The 21,314-nt window shown below is 53.3% G+C and overlaps 2 protein-coding genes across 23 annotated transcripts in view; one reads left to right on the top strand and one right to left on the bottom strand.

The window, feature by feature from the left end:
- Positions 1 to 5,231, top strand: part of PGAP2 (post-GPI attachment to proteins 2) — a 28,343-nt gene extending 23,112 nt beyond the window's left edge. For 20 of the 22 annotated variants that reach the window (XM_058663501.1, XM_058663499.1, XM_058663500.1 and 17 more), the window contains 4 exons: positions 2,938 to 3,190; positions 3,360 to 3,466; positions 3,967 to 4,075; positions 4,242 to 5,231. In XM_058663501.1, the coding sequence (XP_058519484.1) occupies positions 2,938 to 3,190; positions 3,360 to 3,466; positions 3,967 to 4,075; positions 4,242 to 4,372 (600 nt within the window). In that variant the 3' untranslated portion in view covers positions 4,373 to 5,231. The remainder of the gene's footprint in view (positions 1 to 2,937; positions 3,191 to 3,359; positions 3,467 to 3,966; positions 4,076 to 4,241) is intronic. The other 2 variants (XM_058663514.1, XM_058663494.1) reach the window with 1 other exon arrangement.
- Positions 5,232 to 5,769: 538 nt separating this feature from the next.
- Positions 5,770 to 16,966, bottom strand: RHOG (ras homolog family member G). The gene is made up of 2 exons (XM_004589937.3): positions 16,819 to 16,966; positions 5,770 to 7,011 (listed from the first exon to the last, which is right to left on the bottom strand). Exon 2 carries the CDS (start codon positions 6,947 to 6,949, stop codon positions 6,374 to 6,376), a length of 576 nt encoding a protein of 191 aa, XP_004589994.1. The 5' UTR covers positions 6,950 to 7,011; positions 16,819 to 16,966; the 3' UTR covers positions 5,770 to 6,373.
- Between the last annotated feature and the right edge of the window lie 4,348 nt (positions 16,967 to 21,314).

Raw genomic sequence — 21,314 nt, 5'->3', positions numbered from 1 at the left:
TCCAACAAAACCAGACTGCCCCAAACTCCTGAGAAGAGTTAAACCAAGAAGGTTGGGAAGGCACCAGAATCTGCATGTGGCATGTTCCCAGGCCAGCTGTGAGGGGATCATGCTGTGAGACCTAAAGTCCTGATGAAGTTGTCTAAGATGAAAAAAAAAAGAAAAAGAAAAAGAAAAAAAAACCCCAGCAACATGTCAGCAGGGCCTATGGTGGCTCCATGTGTGCCAAATGTGTCTGTGACAGGATCAAGTGGGCTTTCCCTATTGTGGAGCAGGAAATCGTGAAACTGTTAAAGGCACATGCCAAGCACAGAATCAGAAAGTTAAATAAAAGCATGATACTTTTGAACAATTAAAAATTCAAAAGGTGAAAAAAAGGTGGAGTGGGGAGTGCAGACACTGCCAGGCTCCCAAGGAGGAGGCTCATACCTCCTCCTCTTCCTGGAAAAGAGCAGCCTTGAGGCTGTGGGCTGCAGAGAACTGTGAACAGGCCAAGCTGACAAGGCAAGATTTCTCTCCAGAGGGCGCTGGGCAAACAGGAAAGGGTTGTGAACAGATTTGTGCTTCAGAAGATCATTGCAGTCCCTGAGTGGAAAACACTGAGCAAGGAGCCCAGTGAGAAGGCCAGAGGCAGCTCCTGCCACTGGACAGACTGAGCTAAGATGGGAGCTGTAGGGAGAGATAGGAGGCGTCCAGAGAAGAATTGCAAGTAGGAGTGACAGAAATTGATGTTTTTGTCAAATAGGCAAGAGGCAGAGGCTGGTAAGATAGACAAGAGAAGTCATCTGCAGTCTGGGGAAACCTTTATCTGAAGGGTCAAGGGATTGAATCTCTGCTGGTGAAATTCAAGGTGCTGTGATTGGGAACATTTGGAACCCTCATTTGTGCTGTGTCAGTTTCTGATCTACGGCCTTGTCAGAGAGGGATTGTCTTTGCATCCCTCAATGCTCTTTGCTGGGCCCATGGGGGAGGCCTGGGGGTGAGTTGTGTACCTGGTCTTTGAAAGCTGCTGCTGGTGCTTGTGCCTGACAGTTGGTGAGAGGGGATTTGTATGCTGGGGGTAGGGGTAGAGATAGGGGTGTCCATGCCTGATTGTATGTGTCTGCGTATACCTGACAGAAGAGAGAATCCATGCTCCTAGAAGCCAGTGCCCTCCTTGGACCTCCCCCCTCTCTCCTTCTCCTGAGGCCTCTCCCATCTCAGCTGATCATTGTCCCATCCCCCACTCCCATTCCCCACCCAACATCAGTCAGGCCCTTCAACACCCTTGGCTTCTCCCATTTGGGCTTTAGAGTTTTGTCCTGTTCCCTTTAAAAGAGCCAAGAGCAGAGAAGAGTTCCCAGAATGAATATCCCAGCAAGCACAGGCAGTGCTGCCACTAACCCACCCAGCCAGGGACAGACAGAGCGCGTGAGGAGCGCTGCAGGCCTTCAGTGCCTGCCGCCCCACCTCTGGCCCCTGAGCAGGCCTTGGCATGCTCGGTGACTGCAGCTCATGGCATCTTCGCAGCCCTCACAGGAGAGTTGGCTTTCCAAGCTGTCATTTATTGCACCCACTGTGTGCCAGACACTGCAGCAACTTGGCATACTGCCTGTATTTGGAGTGCGTAATCACCCAGAGAGGAAGATGAGGCCACACCCTCCTCACAGTGAGGAACAGGAGCTCAGAGAGCTGGAGTGACTTGTTGAACGGCCCTCCAGCTCCAGTGCAGACCCACTGTGTGCAACCCCAGAGCACCTCAACTTGCTCCTCATCGATGACTCAGAGTCAGCAGTCTGGTCTCGGGCTACCACATGTCAAGCTATGGCCACAGGAGTAGCATCCTCCCTCCAAGAGCTCTCTGTGAAACCTTAGGCTGGTGCTCCTCCAGGTCCACCCACCCTGGCTCTGTGAGCTGCTTCCAAGGCTTGTCCGCTTTGCCATTCAAGCATCTTAACTGACAGTGTCTCTGACAGGTGCTTCTGTAGTTAGAATCATTTCTTGCCGGGTCCCAGAGCTCAGAAACTGCCTCAGGCTTTGCTAAAGCTCACAAAAACAGTCCACACAAAATGTGGGCAGTTGCCCAGTAGCGTCCACAGCTTTGGAATCTTGACAACACAGATTCTGCAGTTCCAGACCACTTACATTTATCATGTACCTCCTGGCCTTCCTGAGCTCCATGACTATGAAAGTTGGGTAGCACTATTCCAGGCCCAGGAATCCTAGAGACCCTCTAGCCCTGTTGACTCATCCCACATCCTCTTATGTCTCACACGAGAGACATATCAGCCCTTCTAGCTGTGTAGTTGTGAGGCCCCCATTCTTTAAAGAGTGAGAAATTCCACGTGTTGGGAAAGAAGGAAGGAGCAGAGGTACAATAACAGGGTCATTTTCCGATATAGCACCAGGTTAGGAGCCCCCAGCATCTTAAAGATGATCAGGGTCAGGGCACTGTTCTGGCCCAGCTCCCCAAGAGTCTCAGTGCACCCTTGAGCCCCCTGGCCTACCTACCCAGAGGAAGGATTGGTGCTGGGAGCAGGAAGAGGAAGAGCTCAGCTGGACGCCAAGTCCCCGCACTGTTCCAGGTACACTCAGATACTCCATTCCACCCTTCGCTCAGCATTGTGTCTGGGGTCCTGGATTTCTGGCCACCTCTATCCACTTGCTCTTTGAGGCATGACTCTGAGCTCTGGGCACAGGATGCTCAGAATCCTTCACAACCCACCACTTGCCCAAATGTGCAGGTTCCCAACTCCCAAGGGGAGGGGGAATCCCCTGCTGCCTGGGGAAGGAGCACTGAGCACCCTGGGCCCTGGGCCCAGGACAGGAATGGGAGATCTGCAGAGAGGGAAAATCCTTCCAGAGGACTTCCCCAGGAAAGAGCTGAAAGGGGGAGGGTGGCCTTTTGAAGGGCTCTCTCCAGGTGTACAGGTACCTAGCTGGGTCACAACTCTGCAGGTGCCCAATTACCTGCCATCAGTGAGCTCGGCCATCGGCGGGGAGGTGCCCCAGCGCTACGTGTGGCGCTTCTGCATCGGCCTACACTCAGCACCCCGCTTCCTGGTGGCCTTCGTCTACTGGAACCACTACCTCAGCTGCGCCTCCCCGTGCCCCGGCTACCGCCCACTTTGCCGCCTCAACTTTGGCCTCAACGTCGTGGAGAACCTCGCACTGCTTGTGCTCACCTATGTCTCCTCCTCCGAAGACTTCAGTGGGTGCTGGGGCGAGGGAGGAGTCAGGGTGGGTTTTGGGAGGGGCCCCTCCTCCCTCGCCTCCACTCCCTCCTGCGCAGGGGTATGTGCGTACTCCCCATCCCATGACACACACCAACACAAATGCGCTTGCGTGCGTGCACTCCCTGGCTCCCTCTCTCCCTCCAGCTGTCCACGAGAATGCTTTCATTGTGTTCATCGCGGCTTCCCTCGGTCACATGCTGCTCACCTGCATTCTCTGGCGGCTGACCAAGAAGCACACAGTAAGTCAGGAGGTACGGTGCACCCCTAGTGGGGCTCCAGGTGGCCCAGAAGGAAATCAAGGATGCCCATCCTCAGGATGCGGGTGCTGGTGAAGCGGGGCCTGGAGCGAGAATGGAACCCCTCAGCCCAAGGAGGCCTGGTTGGGAGGGGGTGGTACACTGCAGAGTCTGGGACTGTGCTGGGTTATTTGGGAGGACAGTGCTTGAGCGGCACAGCCAGGCTGCTCTGATTAAGAATCCTGTGTCAGGGACGAACCTTCACCATCTTTGAAGGTATTGGCTTGCGTAGGTGACTCCACAAAACACACTGGCACTGTCGTCCTGAAGAGGGAGGGGCAGGACCCTCCTCCTTGGCTGTCACTCCTGCAAGTGCAGGGGTGTGAACCCACTTGTCACACCTGCCACCCGTGCCCATATTCCCTTCCATGACCACGAGGGGGACTTGAGGGAGGGAGAGCACCCAGCACCCCTGCCTAGCACGCTACAGAGCCATCAGCCATCCCCTCCCCTAGGAGCGCAAGTCCTACAGCTGGAAGCAGCGGCTCTTCATCATCAACTTTGTCTCCTTCTTCTCGGCCCTGGCAGTCTACTTTCGGCACAACATGTACTGTGAGGCTGGAGGTGAGGGGTTCACAGGAGATCTGAAAGGACTACCAGTGGGCGGAGGGCTTGGAGATAGTGCCCCTAGGGTCACTCCTGGTGGACTGATGGGATGCAGTGACTCCCCCAGCAGTGCTGAGGGGGTAGCAGGAAGCTCACTGTGTCGTCTCTTGTGTCCCCACCATAGTGTACACCATCTTTGCTATCCTGGAGTACACTGTTGTCCTAACCAACATGGCGTTCCATATGACAGCTTGGTGGGACTTTGGGAACAAGGAGCTGCTCATCACCTCCCAGCCGGAGGAAAAGCGATTCTGAACCCTTCTATCCTGCAGTGACGGAGACAGGAGATGGTCTGCAGTGCCCAGAAACAAGATAGCATCCTAGCCTTCCTCCCCTCCCCTACTGTGTCCCAGGGGGAGAAGGGCATAGGACAAGGCTGACCCTGGGGCTGCCAGCTTCTTCATGTCTGGGCAGAGGCAGCCTGCAAGTGACACAGTCCTTACTGGAGAGGTCCCACGAAGCTCAGCTGGCAGCAGAGCTCCATTACTTGGTGCTAAAAAAAAAAAATGTCCTGAGGTTCACAAGCACCATCCGGTCCTTAGCCTTTACATAGTCACCTTCTGCTGAGGTTGGGGACCACAAAGAAGTGGCTACCACACATAACCCACAACCACTCCTCACCACGGAGCAGTCCATATGACTAACCTGTCTGATGAGCTACTATGGACATCCAGGCCTATGGCTACAGTGTCCTGCCAAAGGCACCATGGGTGGGGTTGGGGAGGGGGGTTCCTGTCCTGGCCCCACTTCTTTGATTTGATGTGTGCCCTAGGGTGTATACCCACATGTTCCTCCCTGTCCAAGCCTCAGTGCGTCCAAATTGGGATGGTGATTGGGGGAAGACGGGGTTGCGTGCTGTGGGATTTCCAAGAACCCTGCCAGGAGGGCTCTGGTACCCGATGGAGGGTCTGCACCTGTCCCAGGAGCAGCATCAGCATGGTGTGTGTTTCCCAAGCCTTATGAAATCTCCACTCTACAAGACCCTCCCTCCTTTGCAATGCTATGGAGTAGAGAAACAGATCTCCACCCTACAAGAGGCTCCCTAGGGGCCTCCTGAGAGCTTTGCCTTGTATATTTTGTTTCAAAGGAAAATAAATTTTTCTTTTGGTTCACAGTCTTGGCTAGGCTTGCTGGGTTCATCTCCTGATTTATCAGATTGGAACTGAGGAGGGGACAGTTTTAGGATGGAGGGAACAAGTCCACAGTAGGGTAGGATTCCCAGTGTCCACCATCCTGTCCCAGCTCTCTCTTAGGCCTGGACACTGGGCCTCCTTTTTGGTAAGGGGTAAAGACTGAGCCAGCCCTTCCAGCCCTGGAAGCTGGGACAACCTGTCTCTAGCTGACCAATAAGTTGGGTTCCTCAGACCAAGGGGATGGCTCTCAAATTCATGACTGAGTACACCTGCCTCCAGCTCTCAACCATTTCCTTTTCCCAGCTCTAGATCAGGAAATCTCAAGCTTTTCCTCCTAGTCCACTGCAGCATCTGGGGTAGGGCCCCAGAGCTTTGTTAGGGAAATTGGGAGAGGGGCAGGAGAGACATCACAATGAAGCCTATTGTCTTCTGTCCCCTGACAAAAGACTCCCAGTCTCTGGGAAGCCCTAGCCCATGCCCACCCCCCTAATACCCAGCACAGTGAGGAGCCGGGGCCACTGAAGACAGGAGGTTTTATTGATGCTGAGGATGGGTAGGAAAGGCCCCCTAGGAGCTGGTAGTAGGGTGGGGTAGGGACTGAGTCAGTCAGCGGATGCAAAAGGCCTGGGCACAGAGGGGGTGGCAGGTTAGGGCACATTCATCTCAGGATTCTATGGCTCCTTCCAGGGGGAAAGGAGGGAGCATCTGGGGAGGGAGAGGCAGTTTTAGGAGCAGCAGGGGCAGAGGTTAGAGATGGCCAAGAGGCCCTAACCTGAGAGGAGACACCACGAGAGGAAGCAACAACTGTGTGGAAAGCTGGATCAACTTGTCAGTAGCAGACAACAGGGACGGGGCACTGGACTGGCCTCTTGGGGAGGGGTCCAACCTTGGCCTGGGTGAGCTCATGGGAATACCTGATGTTCCCAGGCAGGGTGGGTGGGGCCCAAAGCCCCCTTTTCCCTGCAGTCAGACCTCCATAAGGAGAAAAAGGCATTCAGGGAGCCCCCTGGCAAGGGGTGCCAGAATTAGTCCTTAAGGCACAGCTGGGGGCAGACAAGGCACCAAGGCACAGCTGGTGGGGGGTGGGGGGAGTCAGGGCCAGCCTCCAAGCTGACTGCCAGGGTCACAAGAGGACACAGGAGCGCCCACGCTTGATGGGGGTGGGGTTGAGCACAGCCCGGACAGCCTCGGCAAACACTTCCTTCACCCCGTCCTGCTGCAGGGCCGAGCACTCGAGGTAGCGCACAGCGTGGATCTGCTTGGCCAGTGCCTGGCCCTGCTGCGGAGTGATGGGTGCCTGGCCCTGCTCCTTGAGGCGCCGTAGGGTGTCAGGCTGGGCTCTCAGGTCCTTCTTGGTGCCCACCAGGAGGATGGGCACGTCGGGGCAGTGGTGGCACACTTCCGGGTGCCACTTGTGCCGCACATTCTCGTAGGAGGGCGGACTGGCAATGGAGAAGCAGATGACAAAGACGTTGGTCTGAGGATAGGAGAGTGTGCGGAGGCGGTCGTACTCCTCTTGGCCCGCAGTGTCCCACAGGTTCAGGTTCACCGTGCGCCCATCCACTGCGCTCTGGGCACTGTAGTTGTCAAACACCGTGGGGATGTACTCTTTGGGGAAGGCGTTGGTCGTGTAGCAGATGAGCAGGCATGTCTTGCCTACAGCCCCATCACCCACCACCACACACTTGATGCTTTGCATTGTGGGGGCAGCTGCTGAAGTGGAGGCAATGCCTCCTGCTGGGCCCCTCTGGGTGCAGGGAACTGTGAACAGATGAAAGGGATACTGTTGGTTAGGGAGGCCTCTAGCTCTTGGCATCAGGATGAGGGGATTCAAAAAAACAAAAAGCAAAAACTACACTGGGTTATTGTGAGGATTACATGTTAATGTGTTTCTTTAAAAAATAAGATTAATTGGTTGATTTTAAAGGCAGAGTATACAGAGAAAGGGAGAAAACGGAGGAGAGAGAGAACATGTGTGCATTCTTCCATCTGCTGGTTCACTCCCCAGATGGCCACAACAGCTGGAGCTGAGCCAGGACAGAGCCAGGAGCTGGGAGCTTCTGCCAAGTCTCCCACATGGGTACAGGGGCCCAAGCACTTAGGCCATCTTCCACTGCTTTCCCAGGCACATTAGCAAGGGCCTGGATCAGAATTAGAGCAGCCTGGACTCAAACTGGCACCCATATAGGATACTGGTACCATGGGTGGCAGCTTTTACCTGTTATGTTACAGCCCTGGCCCCAAGTTAATATAGGCCAAGTATTTACTGACAGTACTGGAACACTGGCAGTGCATAGTACCTAGACAGTACCCATTCACTATTAGGTATTTTACTATTTTTCCAGGCAGTATAGAAATAGGAGGGTACAGTTTCTCTAATAATATCCACCCTCCCCCATCTTGCACGCAGCCTCAGGTAGAACCTTTCCAAACTTGGGGTCCACCTTACACTGATGCTTCAAATCCTCCAATCCTGACTTCTACTGAGCTGAAGCAAAGGGTGCAGTGGGAAGCTCACTAAGGAGGGAGTAGGATTCTCCAGACAGCTTCTGTGTCCATCTGGAATGTTCTGGGAAGGGTGGAAGAGGGCAAGCCCACTCCCATCATTCTGGGAAGCATGGAAAGTCCCGTCTGGCAGGGAAATACTGGGTCCGGGGCTGGCATCCGGGTATGCTCCTTCAAGCTATGCCAGGAAGGGATGAATATGAGAGCAAAACAAAAACGTGACTTTCCCTTCAGTGTTCTGATCCTTTCCTGGGAGCACACACATGAACCTCTGAAGAGCATCGGGGCCTCCTGCAGAGAACACATGGCTAGCAAAACATCATCACCAGGGCGGCACGTTTAGCTGATGCCTGCAGCGCCAGCATCCCACGAGAATGCCAGTTTAAGTCTTGACTGCTCTATCACTCTAATCAACTGTCATCAAAAATAAATATAACTAATAAAAAAGTCTTGACTGCTCCTCTTTAGATTCAACTTCCTGCTAATGCACCTGGACAAGCAGTAAAAAATGACTCAAGTGCTTGTACCCCTGTATCTACATGGGAGACCTAGATGGAGTTCCAGGTTCCTTGTAGCTATGTGAGGAGTGAACAAGCAGATGGAATATCTCTGTGACTTGGACTTTCAAATAAACAATCTTTTATTTTTGTTTGTTTGCGTTTAAAAAAAATCTTTAAAACAAACCCAAACCAAAACACAAAAACAGTATCCCTGCTGGAACTGGATGCTGAAGTCAGACGGGCAGGGACTGGATCACCATAGTCCTACCAGCTTATTACAGATAATCCTGACAATATTTCTGAGTTCCAAGCCTCAGTTTTCACTTCTGTAAAAAAACGGGGGGATAATATTGGGATATTGCATTCAAATTGCTCAGTGTATGAAATGAGTTAATATGAAGAAAGTTTGGAGAGTCAGTAACAAGAGGCAGAGTCTCAGCTCTAGGCACCAGCCTGGTTCCTCAGGCCAGTCATGGGCCTTGGGTGAGAACTAGTCTTTTGAGGTCTGCAACAGGACAGGGCTTCCGGAAACCCTGGGATTATTTATAATGACTGCTGTGGCAAGGGCCCTCCTCTCATTGGCTACTTCCTCTCAGCCACAGGGGACTCTTAGCTAGCCAGTGTGTGACTTCCTTTCCCTGACTGTCTCCCACAACCAGTCCTGCTGCACGGGAAGGGCAGCTTGTTTTATGCACAACCAAATACCTCAAAAATTAAAATGGAATAAAAAAAAAAGAGTTAAAATGGGGTGGGAGGTTAGGGGAGGGACATGGGAGGATACGCCCATTAGAAATGATCCCTGGTGGTGGAAGGGCTAAAAAGAATCCAGAGTTCTCTCCCAGGACATAGCTTCCCTGGGGACCAGCTGGTAGGGAAGCAGTTTCACTCTATGGGACTGTCTCTCCGGTTCACACTAAAAATATTTTCATCTTATTTGCATGTGTAAGATACAGTTCCTAAAAAAAAATAATAATAAAATAAAAGTTCCTGTTGGGGCGGGGAAAGGAGCAGAGAAGCTGAGACTGGAAGTCGGGGAACTCAAGTTCTAAGCCCAGCTCTGCCTGCAGACGGCAGCAAAGGATAAGGCCCTTATCCTCTCTGCGCCTCAGTTTCCTTATCTGGAAAACAGAGATACACATGCCAATGACAACGGCACTAGGTGGGCAACAGAACAGCTGAAGAGCCATAAGGGCACAGGTTGTTACTTGTGGACACTGGATTATCTGGGAGACCCTGGTCTTTCACAGAACTACTCCAGGGTCTGGTGCTGTTACCTCTGCAGGGTAAGGGGAGTGGATACAGCAGGGTAACTGAGAACTCTCTCCCACAAGTCCAGCCACGGGCTGGCCCAGGCAGGAAGGCCAGAAGGGAACTCTGGCCGGCAGTCACAAGGCCTCAGAGATTGAAAGTACAGCCGGTACTCCACTCTTGGGGGAGGTGGTTATCACCCAGAGATCAGTAAATCTGCCCTCAAAGGGGAGTGGGGGGAGGGCAGCTTCCGGACTGGCAAGGGAACACGGGACTGACAGCGGAAAAGGATTATGCACGAGGCAGTGTCCAGAAAACAAGCAGGGGCAAGGGAAGTGGTGGAGTCCAGGGCCAAGAGCACCAGACACCCAAATATGACCTCCTGAGCCTTACCTGCTGATCTTGACCTTTGACTAAAAAAGTCCACATACTGGCATAAGGTTTTTATAGAGCGCATGGGATTATGTCTGCTGATCTCTGAAACAACCTGTTGGCCCTATTGCTCTCTGACAGAGGAGAAAACAGTCTCAGAGCAGTTCAAATCATCCCACATCACACAGCCAGTGTGGGACCTGGCGTACAAACCCAGCCCTGCGATCCAAAATCCTTTTTTTTTTTCATGTCTTTAATTTGCTGCAGTCTCCAAGTTAGACCTTAATGGCTAACTCTGTGACCTTGAGCCAAGCAAGTTACTTCCCTTCCTGCAGCCTGAATTATCTGTGCTAGGAGAGCAATAGCACCCGCCCTCCCAGCCTCACGGGGCACAAGAAACACACTTTGTCAACTGTGACAGAACAAAGCCTTTCATGGCCAGAGCAGTGCAGGAAGCAGCAGGTGGTGGCAGCAGCCTGGTGTTGGGGACTAGGGTTAGCCCAGGCCTTCCTCAGACAACTTTTCTCTGAATGTCTGTGGCCTGAACTGGATCAAGTAAGTTCTCTAGCCCACTGAACTTCTAGCCTGTGCCCCACAGGCGCAAAGGTTGTCAGGACGGCAGGAGGCTAAAGCATGAGCAACCTGCTAAAGGCTACGGCTCAGGTGTGACTTGTACACTGGGTAGCTTTTTAGGAAAGAATCTTCAGAGAGTAAAATAAATGAACACTTGTACGTGATTCTCACCAAGTCATAATGACTTGCTCTGGTTTTCTATTCCCACATTAAACTCAGATGTTTACCCCCCATCTTGGCATTTCCAAGTTCTTCATAATCTGACAGGAGTTTCAGTGTCACACGGAACTAGGTTTCAATTCTAGTTCTGTTACTCATCAGCTGTGTGACCCTGGACTTAGGATGGTTTGCCTCTCCAGGCTTTCATCTCCTCGTTTCTCAAGGGTAGCAGTAACAGGACCTGCCTCACTGAGTGTGGTAATATGAGGGTGTGTGCACAATGCAGGTACCTGGACATGGCAATACCCAGCATCCTGCCCCAGACATCTCCCAGCACCTCTGCAGACAGGCCAGCATCATTCTTGCCTCTGAATTTCTACCCTTGATCTCTCCCCCGTCTGTCATTCTCTTCCCTCTCCCATCTTCCTGGCATCTCAAGGCCTAGCTTAAGTCTTACCATCCATGTGGCTACTGAACTCCTGGCACTGATGGAGCATGTCCACCCCTTTTAGTCCTGCATTGGCTGACTGGCTGTCTCCTTCTGACCCTTAGATCCTGTCCCTAGGATCCTGCAGCCCGGGCTTCTCTCAGCCACCATGGGTCGTGAGTACAGAGCTGGCTATACAGGAGGGTACAGCCACTGCCTTCTGGAGACTTCTCCCAAACACAGGACTGGAATCTCCCCACACCCCAGCCTGCAAGGCTGCATCGTGTTAAGACAGCAAATGGCAGGCAAAAGCAATGCCTGGAAGAGGCAAAAATCTCTCTGCCCAGTATCAGCTGAGAGTTGGTTCCAGCAAAGACGAAGGCCCATGGGAGCCACAGCTCCTGGGGACCAACCCTGAGTGTGGTCCCTGGAACCCAGCCCGCACCCAGTGGGGCCTGGTTTTGGGGTGTGGCTCAGGAGGAGGGAGGGAAAGGAAGTTTGCCTGATTGCCAGATCTCTGTGGCCCGTTAGAGCAGGGGAAGTGTCCCAACTGGGAGTGGGGGAGGGGAGACGTGGGCTCTAAGAGCCCGGCAAAGCATGGAAGCAGCTGGGAACTTACTTCAGCTTCTAACTGCCCCCTTCTCAAGGGGCTTCCCTGCCATAGCCCTCCCTAAACCTTTCTAACTACACTCAGCATTTCCACCCTTAGAGCTGGCCACACCACCACACCACCCTGATCCTCTCCAAAGTGGCTTCTGGTTCTCTTCTCCCAAATCCATGAAGTATCAACAGCCACATATCCAAGCACCACTGCTACCAAGTCCTCTGGGAAAATTTGCACAAAACACACAAGTCACAGGCGACTTATGCTATCTGAAGTCGGGTCCTCTCGCTCTCCCCGGCTAGGACTTGCATCAAAGGGAGGGTGATCTGATTCTTATCTCTTGTCCTTAGACTGAGAGGGCCAAGAGGGAAAGATCCTGGAGTTCTGTCCCCCTCCACTGAGCTCGGCACCCAGGGGCTTTCAGTAAATATCTGAATGGAATCAACCTGTCTTTTGTGTCTTTGCATGCTCCCTTCAGACCCTTCCCATCTTTCAAGGCCCAGTTCTGCTCCCCAGCTTCTACAGGATACAACTACCTCCTCTCCTGCCCCTAACCTTCCAGCACTGACAGCCACATCATGCATTGCACTCAACTAACTGGAAGCGTCCTAGGGAGGTAGTCCAACCTATTCATTTCCAGAAGCCCAGCACAGGGCTAAGCAAAAACTGCACGTACGTGTACACACACACACCATCCCCCATCTATAATACTGGGAACAAACAGTGCCCCTCTGCCCAAAAGCAACAAGACAAAGGTAACCAACTTCTTCCTTACCCTGAGGAACACAAAGTAACAGACACCCAAGAGATTTTCCCTGGTTCTTAGCTGGAAGAGGGAGATGGGTGAAGCCAGTAGCATTAGTTCAGTGGTTATAAGGGATGGGTAGCAGAAATGGTCCTGACAGACTAAGGGTGGGGAATAGCTGAAGACACCTGTGGAAGATCAGGCAAGGGGCAGGGGTACTGCTAGAAAGCTTCAGAAGCTTTACAAGTTTGCTTATTTGTTTGTTTTGAAGGGAGAAGAGGTGATGTGAAAAGGCCCAAAGGGGCTGCAGCTGGCTGCAGCTGGGTTGGGAGAAGGAAGCTGGATGAGATATGAGGTCAGCATAGGGCTGGGATCGAGCCAAGGGCTGAGTCTCTTTCCCTTTTCTCCTTCAGCAGTGCAGGATCTAAGAGAGCTAGTCCCTAGCTTTTAAGAAACCAATCCACACTGGAAGACTCTCCAACTCTTGCATTCTCTTCCCATCAGCCCCTGCAGAAAACACTGAGCTACATACAGCAAGTAGGGTAAGAGTGTCGATGCTACCACCCAGTCAGGGCTAGAAACGAGCAAAGAAGTTGTCACTTAGAAAGCTATTGCGGTTGGGACCCCTTCATTAAGCCCCTTTCTCTCCCATCTTCCTTCACTGTCCCAGCACCTGGGTTGTTCCCCAAAGGACCAAGCCCAGGACCCAGACCACTCTGGCAAGGGTCAGCAGAGGAGGCTGTCCCCCCCCGCCCCCCAGCAGGCAGCACAGAGCAAGATTCAGTGCACGGGCTTCCTCCTCCCCGCCCAACAGCAGCTCCCCCGGCCCTGGGCCCCATGAAAGGCCCGTAAAGTGGCATTTCCTTTGCCTGTGCTCATTTCACACAAGGCAGCAGACAAATGCCATCTTCCCAGTCCTTCCTCCCCTCGCTGAAAATACCCACAGAGAGACCCAGGGCTGCCCTGGCCCTTCAGCCAAACCTGTGGCCTGAGGGGGTTTCCACAAGGGAAAATAACCCCAGTGAGGAAACTCCAGTATCTATTTTCCACTGTCAGCATGCCGGGCAGAGCCAGTGCAGGGCACAGGGTACTCCCCCATCTTGCTGCCTTCTGGCAACATCCCCCACACTCTCAGCCCTCTTATCACTCAACCTCCAACAATTCCTGACAAGCCTACTCAGGCCTGTCGGATCAAGGCTGGAGAGACCTGAGGGTTCAGGGTGGAGGGCACTGAAATGAGCACTCCCTAGGGTGTGGGGGCGTTCGCTGCGCCATTTGCAGGTATTGCTGGGCGACTCCTTCACATTGAAATGGAGCCCAGAGAAAACCAGATTGACCAAGGTCTCCTACCTGCCTACCTACCCACCTGACATTAGTTCCAGTAGAGAGGGCGAGGACTGTGACTGCAGCCACAGCGCAGGCCCAACATCTTTCTGACTTTCTTCACGATGACCCCCACCATGGACTGGCCCAGATGATCTAAATCTTTTTCAGTTCCTCAGCCCTCATGCTTAGTCCATCCTGGGTGTACATGTTTTAACACTTACATTACTGGACACTCTCCAACGCCAGGGGGAAATGTCCGCCCCCCAGTAAGAAATGAGGGTAAATAAAAGAGGAAGCTGGAGCCTGGACAGGAAGACCAGTCCAATCTGGGAAGGTGGCCCAGGCTTTGTCTTTAGTTTTCCTCCGTAGCTCTTCTCGGGACTCCTGCAAACTTCACCCTGGTGGGAGTAGGCAGCATGTGGAGTCAGAGGACCCCCTTTCCCCTGTCCCCAGCTTCCATTAACCCAACACCTTCCTGCACATGATCCCCTAAACACACTGACCTAACATATTATATTCCACATCTCTGATTCTCAACTAGGATACGTGACAATCTCACATTTACTTCTTCCCATGTCATGATCTTGACCATACTTCTCTAGCCAAGACCTCAACAGCAGCCCCCTACCCACTGGCCCCATACCACAATATTGTCCCACTGAGATCCCTCCCACCATGCTGAGATTTGGTGAGCAACGACTTATTGGCAGTAAGCTCCAATCGGCCACGGAGAACCCCCATCTCATCACCCTGCCTCTACTCTCAGACAGCCCTGTGCAGAGCTCAGGAATGCATAACTGCCAAAATAAGTACTGTTCTGCCAGGCTGGAAATTGGGATTTTTACTGTGTTGGGAAAGTGCCTTGCACATACAACCTTCCCTGAGCTGGGATTTTATGCAGATCCCTGGGATTTCCTCCTGGGGCAAAACCTCTGTACCTCCCAGAAAGGAGACCAGAAGAGACAGATGTGTAGAAGGCAGACAATTTATAGGCCAGGGACAACTGTGAGATGGAAAGAGGATAGGATGAGGCATGGGGACAGCTCTTAAATTTAGCTGTTTGGGAGAGCTCAAAAACTTAACACTTGCTCTGCTTCCCATTCTTGCTAGTGCACAGAAATTAATACAGAAGACCAGAGGACACAGAGAAAAGCAAAGTCCTCCGCATGCATCCCTAGGGCTGGGGGAAGCTCCAGAATAGAGACATGAGTTTACAAAGACAGGATGAACTGAAGTTAAGACTTAGGAGAGATTTCTTAGAGAAGTATCCTAGTTGAAACGGAGACTTTTAAACTAAAGACAGGGATTTGCAGAACTCCAGGGGCTTCTGCTTGGTCACCTAGGTCCATGACAGGTTATGACTTGGGGTTACCCAGCCTGGGCAGGCCCCAGAAAGCAGCTGGGAAGGGCGAGCACACATCCTAGCTTCACATCCCTCTTATCCTAATCCAAAACGAAACAGTTGCAACTGAGGTTAGCTCAGCTGCAACTCCCCTCCTTTCCTCCCACACTCAGTTCCCCCTGTTCTCCCGTCAGGGTTGGAGCCAGTGGGTGCTACAGTCGGGGACCTTCAGGCTGGCCCCCGGTCTCCAGGTGATTTCGATTTCCAACAGAGAATGGCCTCTCCAGCCATTTTTACTCCTGTGCCACCCTGCTCTGACGCCTACAGGCTGCTTCCCCCTGCCTAACCACAGCCTCACACACTGCACGTTCCCTCCATTCTGCTGCTTTCCCTGCCTGGAGCCCCCAGGCTGAGGGCAGTTATTTTGTCTCCAGGAGATAGAGATGTAGATATACAGACACATGCGCACTCACACAGCTTCTGCCCTTTAATCATCTGTATTGTTGGGAGGTTGCAGCCTGCCTCTCTGAGCTAGGGAAAGGAAACTTCGAGAAGGCTCTCAGCAAGTTCTACAGCAGCTTCTGACCCCAAACCTGGAGATAAGTGGGCGAAAGAGAAAGAGGTAGAGAGGCCAACAGGTGGAGGCATCAAGAATGACAGGAGAGGAAGGATGCTAGATGATGGATCAGTGCAGGCGGGGGGAGGGGAGCCAAAGTTGAGGGGAAAGCTTGCAGAGGAGATACAGAAGCGGCTTGACTAGGTATAAGGGTGCCTGGGGCGGAGGGGGGATGAGATTGAAGGGGATGGGAGGGAATAGGGACAAAGTTTCTACGTAGAGATGAAAGAAGGGGCAAGGGGATGAAAAATAGGGGGGATGTATAGAACTTGCAGAACTCAAGATCCAGAGTGAGGGCAAAGACCAGGAGGTGCTCCCCGCCCCCCGCCTCACTGCCCACAGCCCAGAACCTCAAGCCACCTCCCCCAGAGTCCTGTAAAGGCAGTCAGTCCTTCCACTTCCAATCACACTGCAAGATGGGGGCTTTTCCTTCCTCAGTTGACCCCCCAAGGAGCAAGGTCAGGCACAGCAGGTGTTCCCTCACTAAACATCTTGTCCCAGACCTGGGCAGGTTGGGTCTCAAAAACAAACAAAAAAGACACACACACACACACACACACAGGAGTGGAGTCCTGCCAAGTGCTGAGGGCCCCAGCTGCAGCCTGGGAGTGTGGACCTGACTGGCGGGACTGCAGAGGCCTCAGATACCGCCCCCTCTCTGCCTCAAATGTCACAACCGCTCGAGCAGCGGGGGCACCTTCCGCAGCCCAGGGGCTCCGTCCCCAAGCGTTTTTGCACACATATCCGTCCCCCAACCCCCGCGCCTCCATCACCACCACCACCACCACCACCACCATCACTTCTGAAGACAGCCCGTCGCTCAGTCCCCGCGCCCAGCTTCGCGCTTTCCCACTTGGAGCTCCGTTCTCTCCAAAGCCTCCGGGATCCCTCGCGGCTCTCAGGCGCCAGAACCCTCGCAGGGAGCCCACCCTCTCCACAGCCGCCACCGGCTCCACCAGGGCCCGGTCTTCGCCCCGCCCGGCCGCCCCGCCGACCGGCCGGCCGCGCCCGCCCAACTCCCAGAGATCCGAGAAGCTCCCGCCCGCGGCCTCCCGCAAGTAAACTTCCTGGGCCGGCGCCTGCGTCCACTCCCGGGCTGGCCAGCCTCCCCTCCCCCGGACCCCTGCCTGGCCGCCCGGGCCGGGCCTCACCTGATGCCCTCCCCGCGGCGGGGGAGCTGGGGGCGGCGAAGCGGCTCCGGGCTCGAGAAGGAAGTGAGAGCGGGAGGCCGGAGGAAGTGGGGGGGCGGCCAGGGCGGCCGGGGCGGGGCGCGGGGGCGGACCGGGGCGGGGCGCGATCAGGAAGTCCGCGGCCGGTGCCCCCCACTGCTCCCGGCTCGGCCCGGCCTCGCTCCCAGCCCGGACCCCTGCGCCCCTCTGCAGCCCTTGCCTCGGGGACTCTTTAGGGGCTGGTCTCCTCGCCTCCTCCTGGCCACTCCAACGTCCGCAAACGCTCTCCCAGCCTCTCGCCCCCTCCTGCCCCTGCCGAAGCTGGCGGGAAGATGCTGAGAAAAGGCGCCCCTCGGCCTGGTGCCTGCAGCCGAGTCCAGGGGTCGAGCGCACGTTGGCCGAGGCCGGGCAATGGCGAAAGTGGGTCAGGCTGGGGCAGTCCCCACCCCTGCCCCGAGTCCCGGGGGAGTGCGGGGTGGTGGTGGTGGTGATTCAGCAATGGGAAGGCCCCGGACCCCTTGAGGGTGGGGAAACTGGGGGAAGGGGAGCTGGCGTCAGCACCCTGAGGAAGGACAAGATCAGCAGGGGCGCAGGCGGAGCCGCGGGCCCCAAAAACAGGATGTCGCGTCGTGGTTCCGCACCCCGCAGCCGCGCGGCGTGGGGGTGGGGCGGCCAGGGGACTTGGGGCTCCCAGAACTCCCTCTTCTCGCCTGGGCGCGCAGCTGTCCGGGTACAGGGCCGCACCCAGGCCTGAGGTCCGGCTAGTGCCCTGGGGACCGACGAGTGGACTCGTGCGCGCCCTCTGGCGCTTCTGCTTGCCGGCCTTGGCGCGCGCGCTTGGAGCCCAAACTTGAAAATGCTTGGCTTCAGCACAAACTTTCTGAGCGCCTACCACGTGCCTCCGTGCTGCGTGCTGTGAGAAGCATTACGGGTGTAACACGGGTTTCTAGAGCCTTTCTAAAGAAAGAGAAGGAACTATTCCGAGAAATAAATACTTGAAGCTTGCTGAGCTTATGTGATGTCTTTGGTCAAACGATGATAAGACAGTGTGTGAATGGGTGTAAAAGGCCTGCTGCCAATGCGAGGCTCCAAATAAAACCTCAACAATGGCTTTTTTTTTAAAAAGCTGCTGCAGAGTCCAGATCCTGTGTAACTCACCACCTTTGACAGCTCGTGGTTAATGTGCCTGTAAAAGCAGCAGAAAATGGCCAAATTGCCTGCACACCTGCGCCCATGTGGGAGACCCAGATGGAGCTCCTGGTCCCTGGCTTTGGCATTGCCCAGTCCAGGCTGTGTGACCACTTGGCGGAAGAAATTGGGATAAGGTCTTTTCTATGTCTCCCTCTCTCCCTATAATTGACTCCCAAATAAATAAATACTATCTTTTTAAGAGTGAAGGAATTTCCAAAATAAAGCAAGCCAGCCTACATCTTTGAATTTTGCGCATTCCCTCTCTCCATCTGGTTTCTTTCTTACATTGTACTGGTTGTCAGGGGAAGCACCTCAGGCTTTTGTAATTTGGCTGCCGTCATTCCTTCTCTCCCTTACCCAATGAAGCACCACCACACATATGAGCTTGATAGGATCTTCCAGGGCTGTCCAATACAAATTTAATGTGAGCAGCATATGTAATTAAATTTTTTGGGGGCCCAGCGCAGTAGCCTAGTGGCTAAAGTCCTCGCCTTGTATGCACCAGGATCCCATATGGGCGCTGGTTCTAATCCTGGCGGCCCCGTTTTCCATCCAGCCTCCTACTTGTGGCCTGGGAAGGCAGTCAAGGACGGCCCAAAGCGTTGGGACCCTGCACTGGTGTGGGAGACCAGGAAGAGGCTCCAGGGTCCTGGCTCTGGATTGGTGCAGCTTCGGCCATTGCAGCCACTTGGGGAGTGGGTTATCAGACAAGATCTTCCTCTCTGTCTCTCCTCCTCGCTATATATCTCACTTGGCAACAAAAATAAAATAAATTTTTAAATTTTTTTTCCTTTTCAAACATTTATTTTTATTGGAAAGTCAGATCCACAGGGAGAAGGAGAGACAGAGAGAAAGACCCTTTATCTGCTGGTCTGCTCCACCCCCTCAAGTGGCTGCAATGGCCAAAACTGAGCTGACCCAAAGCCAGGAGCCAAGAGCTTCCTTCAGTTCCCCCACACGGGTGCAGGGTCCCAAGGGCTTGGGCTGTCCTCCACTGCCCTCAAGCAGAGAGCCAGAAGGGAAGTGGAGCAGCCTGGCATGAACCAACGCCCACATGGAATCCCGAGGAATGCAAGGCGAGGACCCTAACTGCCAGGCTATTGTGTCAGGCCTGTAATTTTAAATTACGGCATTTTTGAAAAGGTAGAAGAAACAGGTAAATTAATTTTACTGACATCTTTGACTTAACCCCACATAGCTAGTATAATCATCCAACATGTCATCAACATAAAAGCTATTGATATACAATAAGATGGATGTACTAAGTCTTGGGCATTGGGTGTGTATTTTACTCGGGACCTTTCAGTTGGGATGAGGTGCAACAAGGCGAGGACTTTAGCCGCTATGCCATTGTGCCACGCTTTGTCTGTCTGTCTGTCTGTCTGTCTTTCTTTCATTAGATTTATTTCATTTTTTATTTGAAGGGTAGAGTTACAAAGAGAGAGAGAAACAGACCTTCCATCTGCTGGTTCATTCCCTAAATGGATGCAACAGCTATGAGCTGAGCCAATTTGAAACCAGGAGCCTAGAACTTCTTCCAGATTTCCAAGTCAGGGACTTGGACCATTCTTCACTGCTTTCCCAGGACATAAGCAGGGGGCTGATTTGGAAATACAGCAACTGGGGCCCAGTACGGTGGCCTAGTGGCTAAAGTCCTCGCCTTGAATGTGCCGGGATCCCATATGGGCACCGGTTCTAATCCCGGCAGCTCCACTTCCCATCTAGCTCCCTGCTTGTGGCCTGGGAAAGCAGTCAAGGATGGCCCAAAGCCTTGGGACCCTGCACCCACATGGGAGACCTGGAAGAAGTTCCTGGCTCCTGGCTTCGGATCAGCATAGCACTGGTTGTTGCATTCACTTGGGGAGTGAATCATCAGATGGAAGATCTTCCTCTCTGTCTCTCCTCCTCTCTGTATATCCGAGTTTGTAATTTAAAAAAAAAGGAAATATAGTGACTGGATAGTGGTGCTGGTTGAATTAAACTAGGCTTCAATGCCCCTTTGACATGTATGAGAGCTGAATGGAATTTGGGACAGGCTGGATCAGTCTGCTGTATATATTGGCAGGCATGGGAACCAGTGCAGGGGGCAAGACTGGTAAGGGTTATTCTGGGTCACTCCAGCTAGGCTGCAGCTCCCACTGGTTTGTGTGAAGGCTGAGTGTGTAGTGGGCAGGATTGGCCTGGGCTCCTACATCCATTCTTTGTGTAGAAGACAGCACTGGAGACACAACTGACACAGCAATTGCAACTACCAGCATATGCATAAGCTGATTTGGGCTGGCAAGTACACACAAGAATCAGGACTGGGGGCCTGGTGCAATAGTGTAGTGGTTAAAGTCCTTGCCTTGAACACATGAGGATCCCATATGGGTACAAGTTCTAATCCTGGCAGCCCCACTTCCCATCCAGCTCCCTGCTTGTGGTCTGGGGAAAGCAGTTGAGGATGGCCCAAAGCTTTGGGACCCTGCGCCCATGTGGGAGACCCGGAAGAAGCTCCGGGATCCTGGCTTTGGGTTGGCTCAGCTCCAGCCGTTACAGCCGCTTGGGGAATAAATCAATGGATGGAAGATCTTCCTCTCTTTATATCTGCCCTTCCAATAAAAATAAATAAATCTTTTAAAAAAAAAATCAGGACTGGGATCACCTCAGATGAAGTTTCCTTGGGAATCCCCCCAACTGAATTGCTGGACTCAGAACCTCAACCATGGAGAGAACTGCGGGTTCCGTTGTCTGACTGTGCAGTGCTTGTGTCAGAGCTGGGCCTCCTCAGTGGCTCAGATGGAACACTGGACAGCATATCCAGGTGCACATGGAGGATATGGCAGCACATTGGAGTTTGCAGAAGACACCTGGTACCATGACAGAGGACATAACAAATTGATCATCTACCCCAGCCACATGTTGACAGTGAATATCTGAGCAAATAGACTCTAAGGTGGACTATGTCAGCCAGTGGATTCTGGAGAGATTTCATTGTGCTAGGGGTGGCAAGACTGTCAATAATGCAGAAATATTGAACTATCAAAATCTCTTGAGCAGGACCCTCGCAGCATGTCCCACATTGGGGACCCTGGGGTGGTGTTGGGTGGCTCCCCTCCATCCCAGGGTGCAGAGGCGTTTGGGAGGCTGAATGTGGCTTCTCTACTTGTCTCCAAGCCCAGATACAGGAAGGAAAAAAGACAATGTGGAAATGGTGATCTCGCCTACCTTCCTGTTGCCCTTGACCCTTATCACCCTAGTCAACTACCATCAATAATAAATATAATTAAGGGGGGGGAATCCCAGTA

Source organism: Ochotona princeps, chromosome 4 (assembly GCF_030435755.1).
Source record: "Ochotona princeps isolate mOchPri1 chromosome 4, mOchPri1.hap1, whole genome shotgun sequence".
Taxonomy (NCBI): Eukaryota; Metazoa; Chordata; class Mammalia; order Lagomorpha; family Ochotonidae; genus Ochotona; species Ochotona princeps.
This window is presented reverse-complemented; position numbering and strand designations above follow the sequence as displayed.

Coding starts and splice junctions, on each gene's coding strand:
- RHOG (XM_004589937.3), bottom strand. CDS start 6,949: ATGCAAAGCATCAAGTGTGTGGTGGTGGGTGATGGGGCTGTAGGCAAG.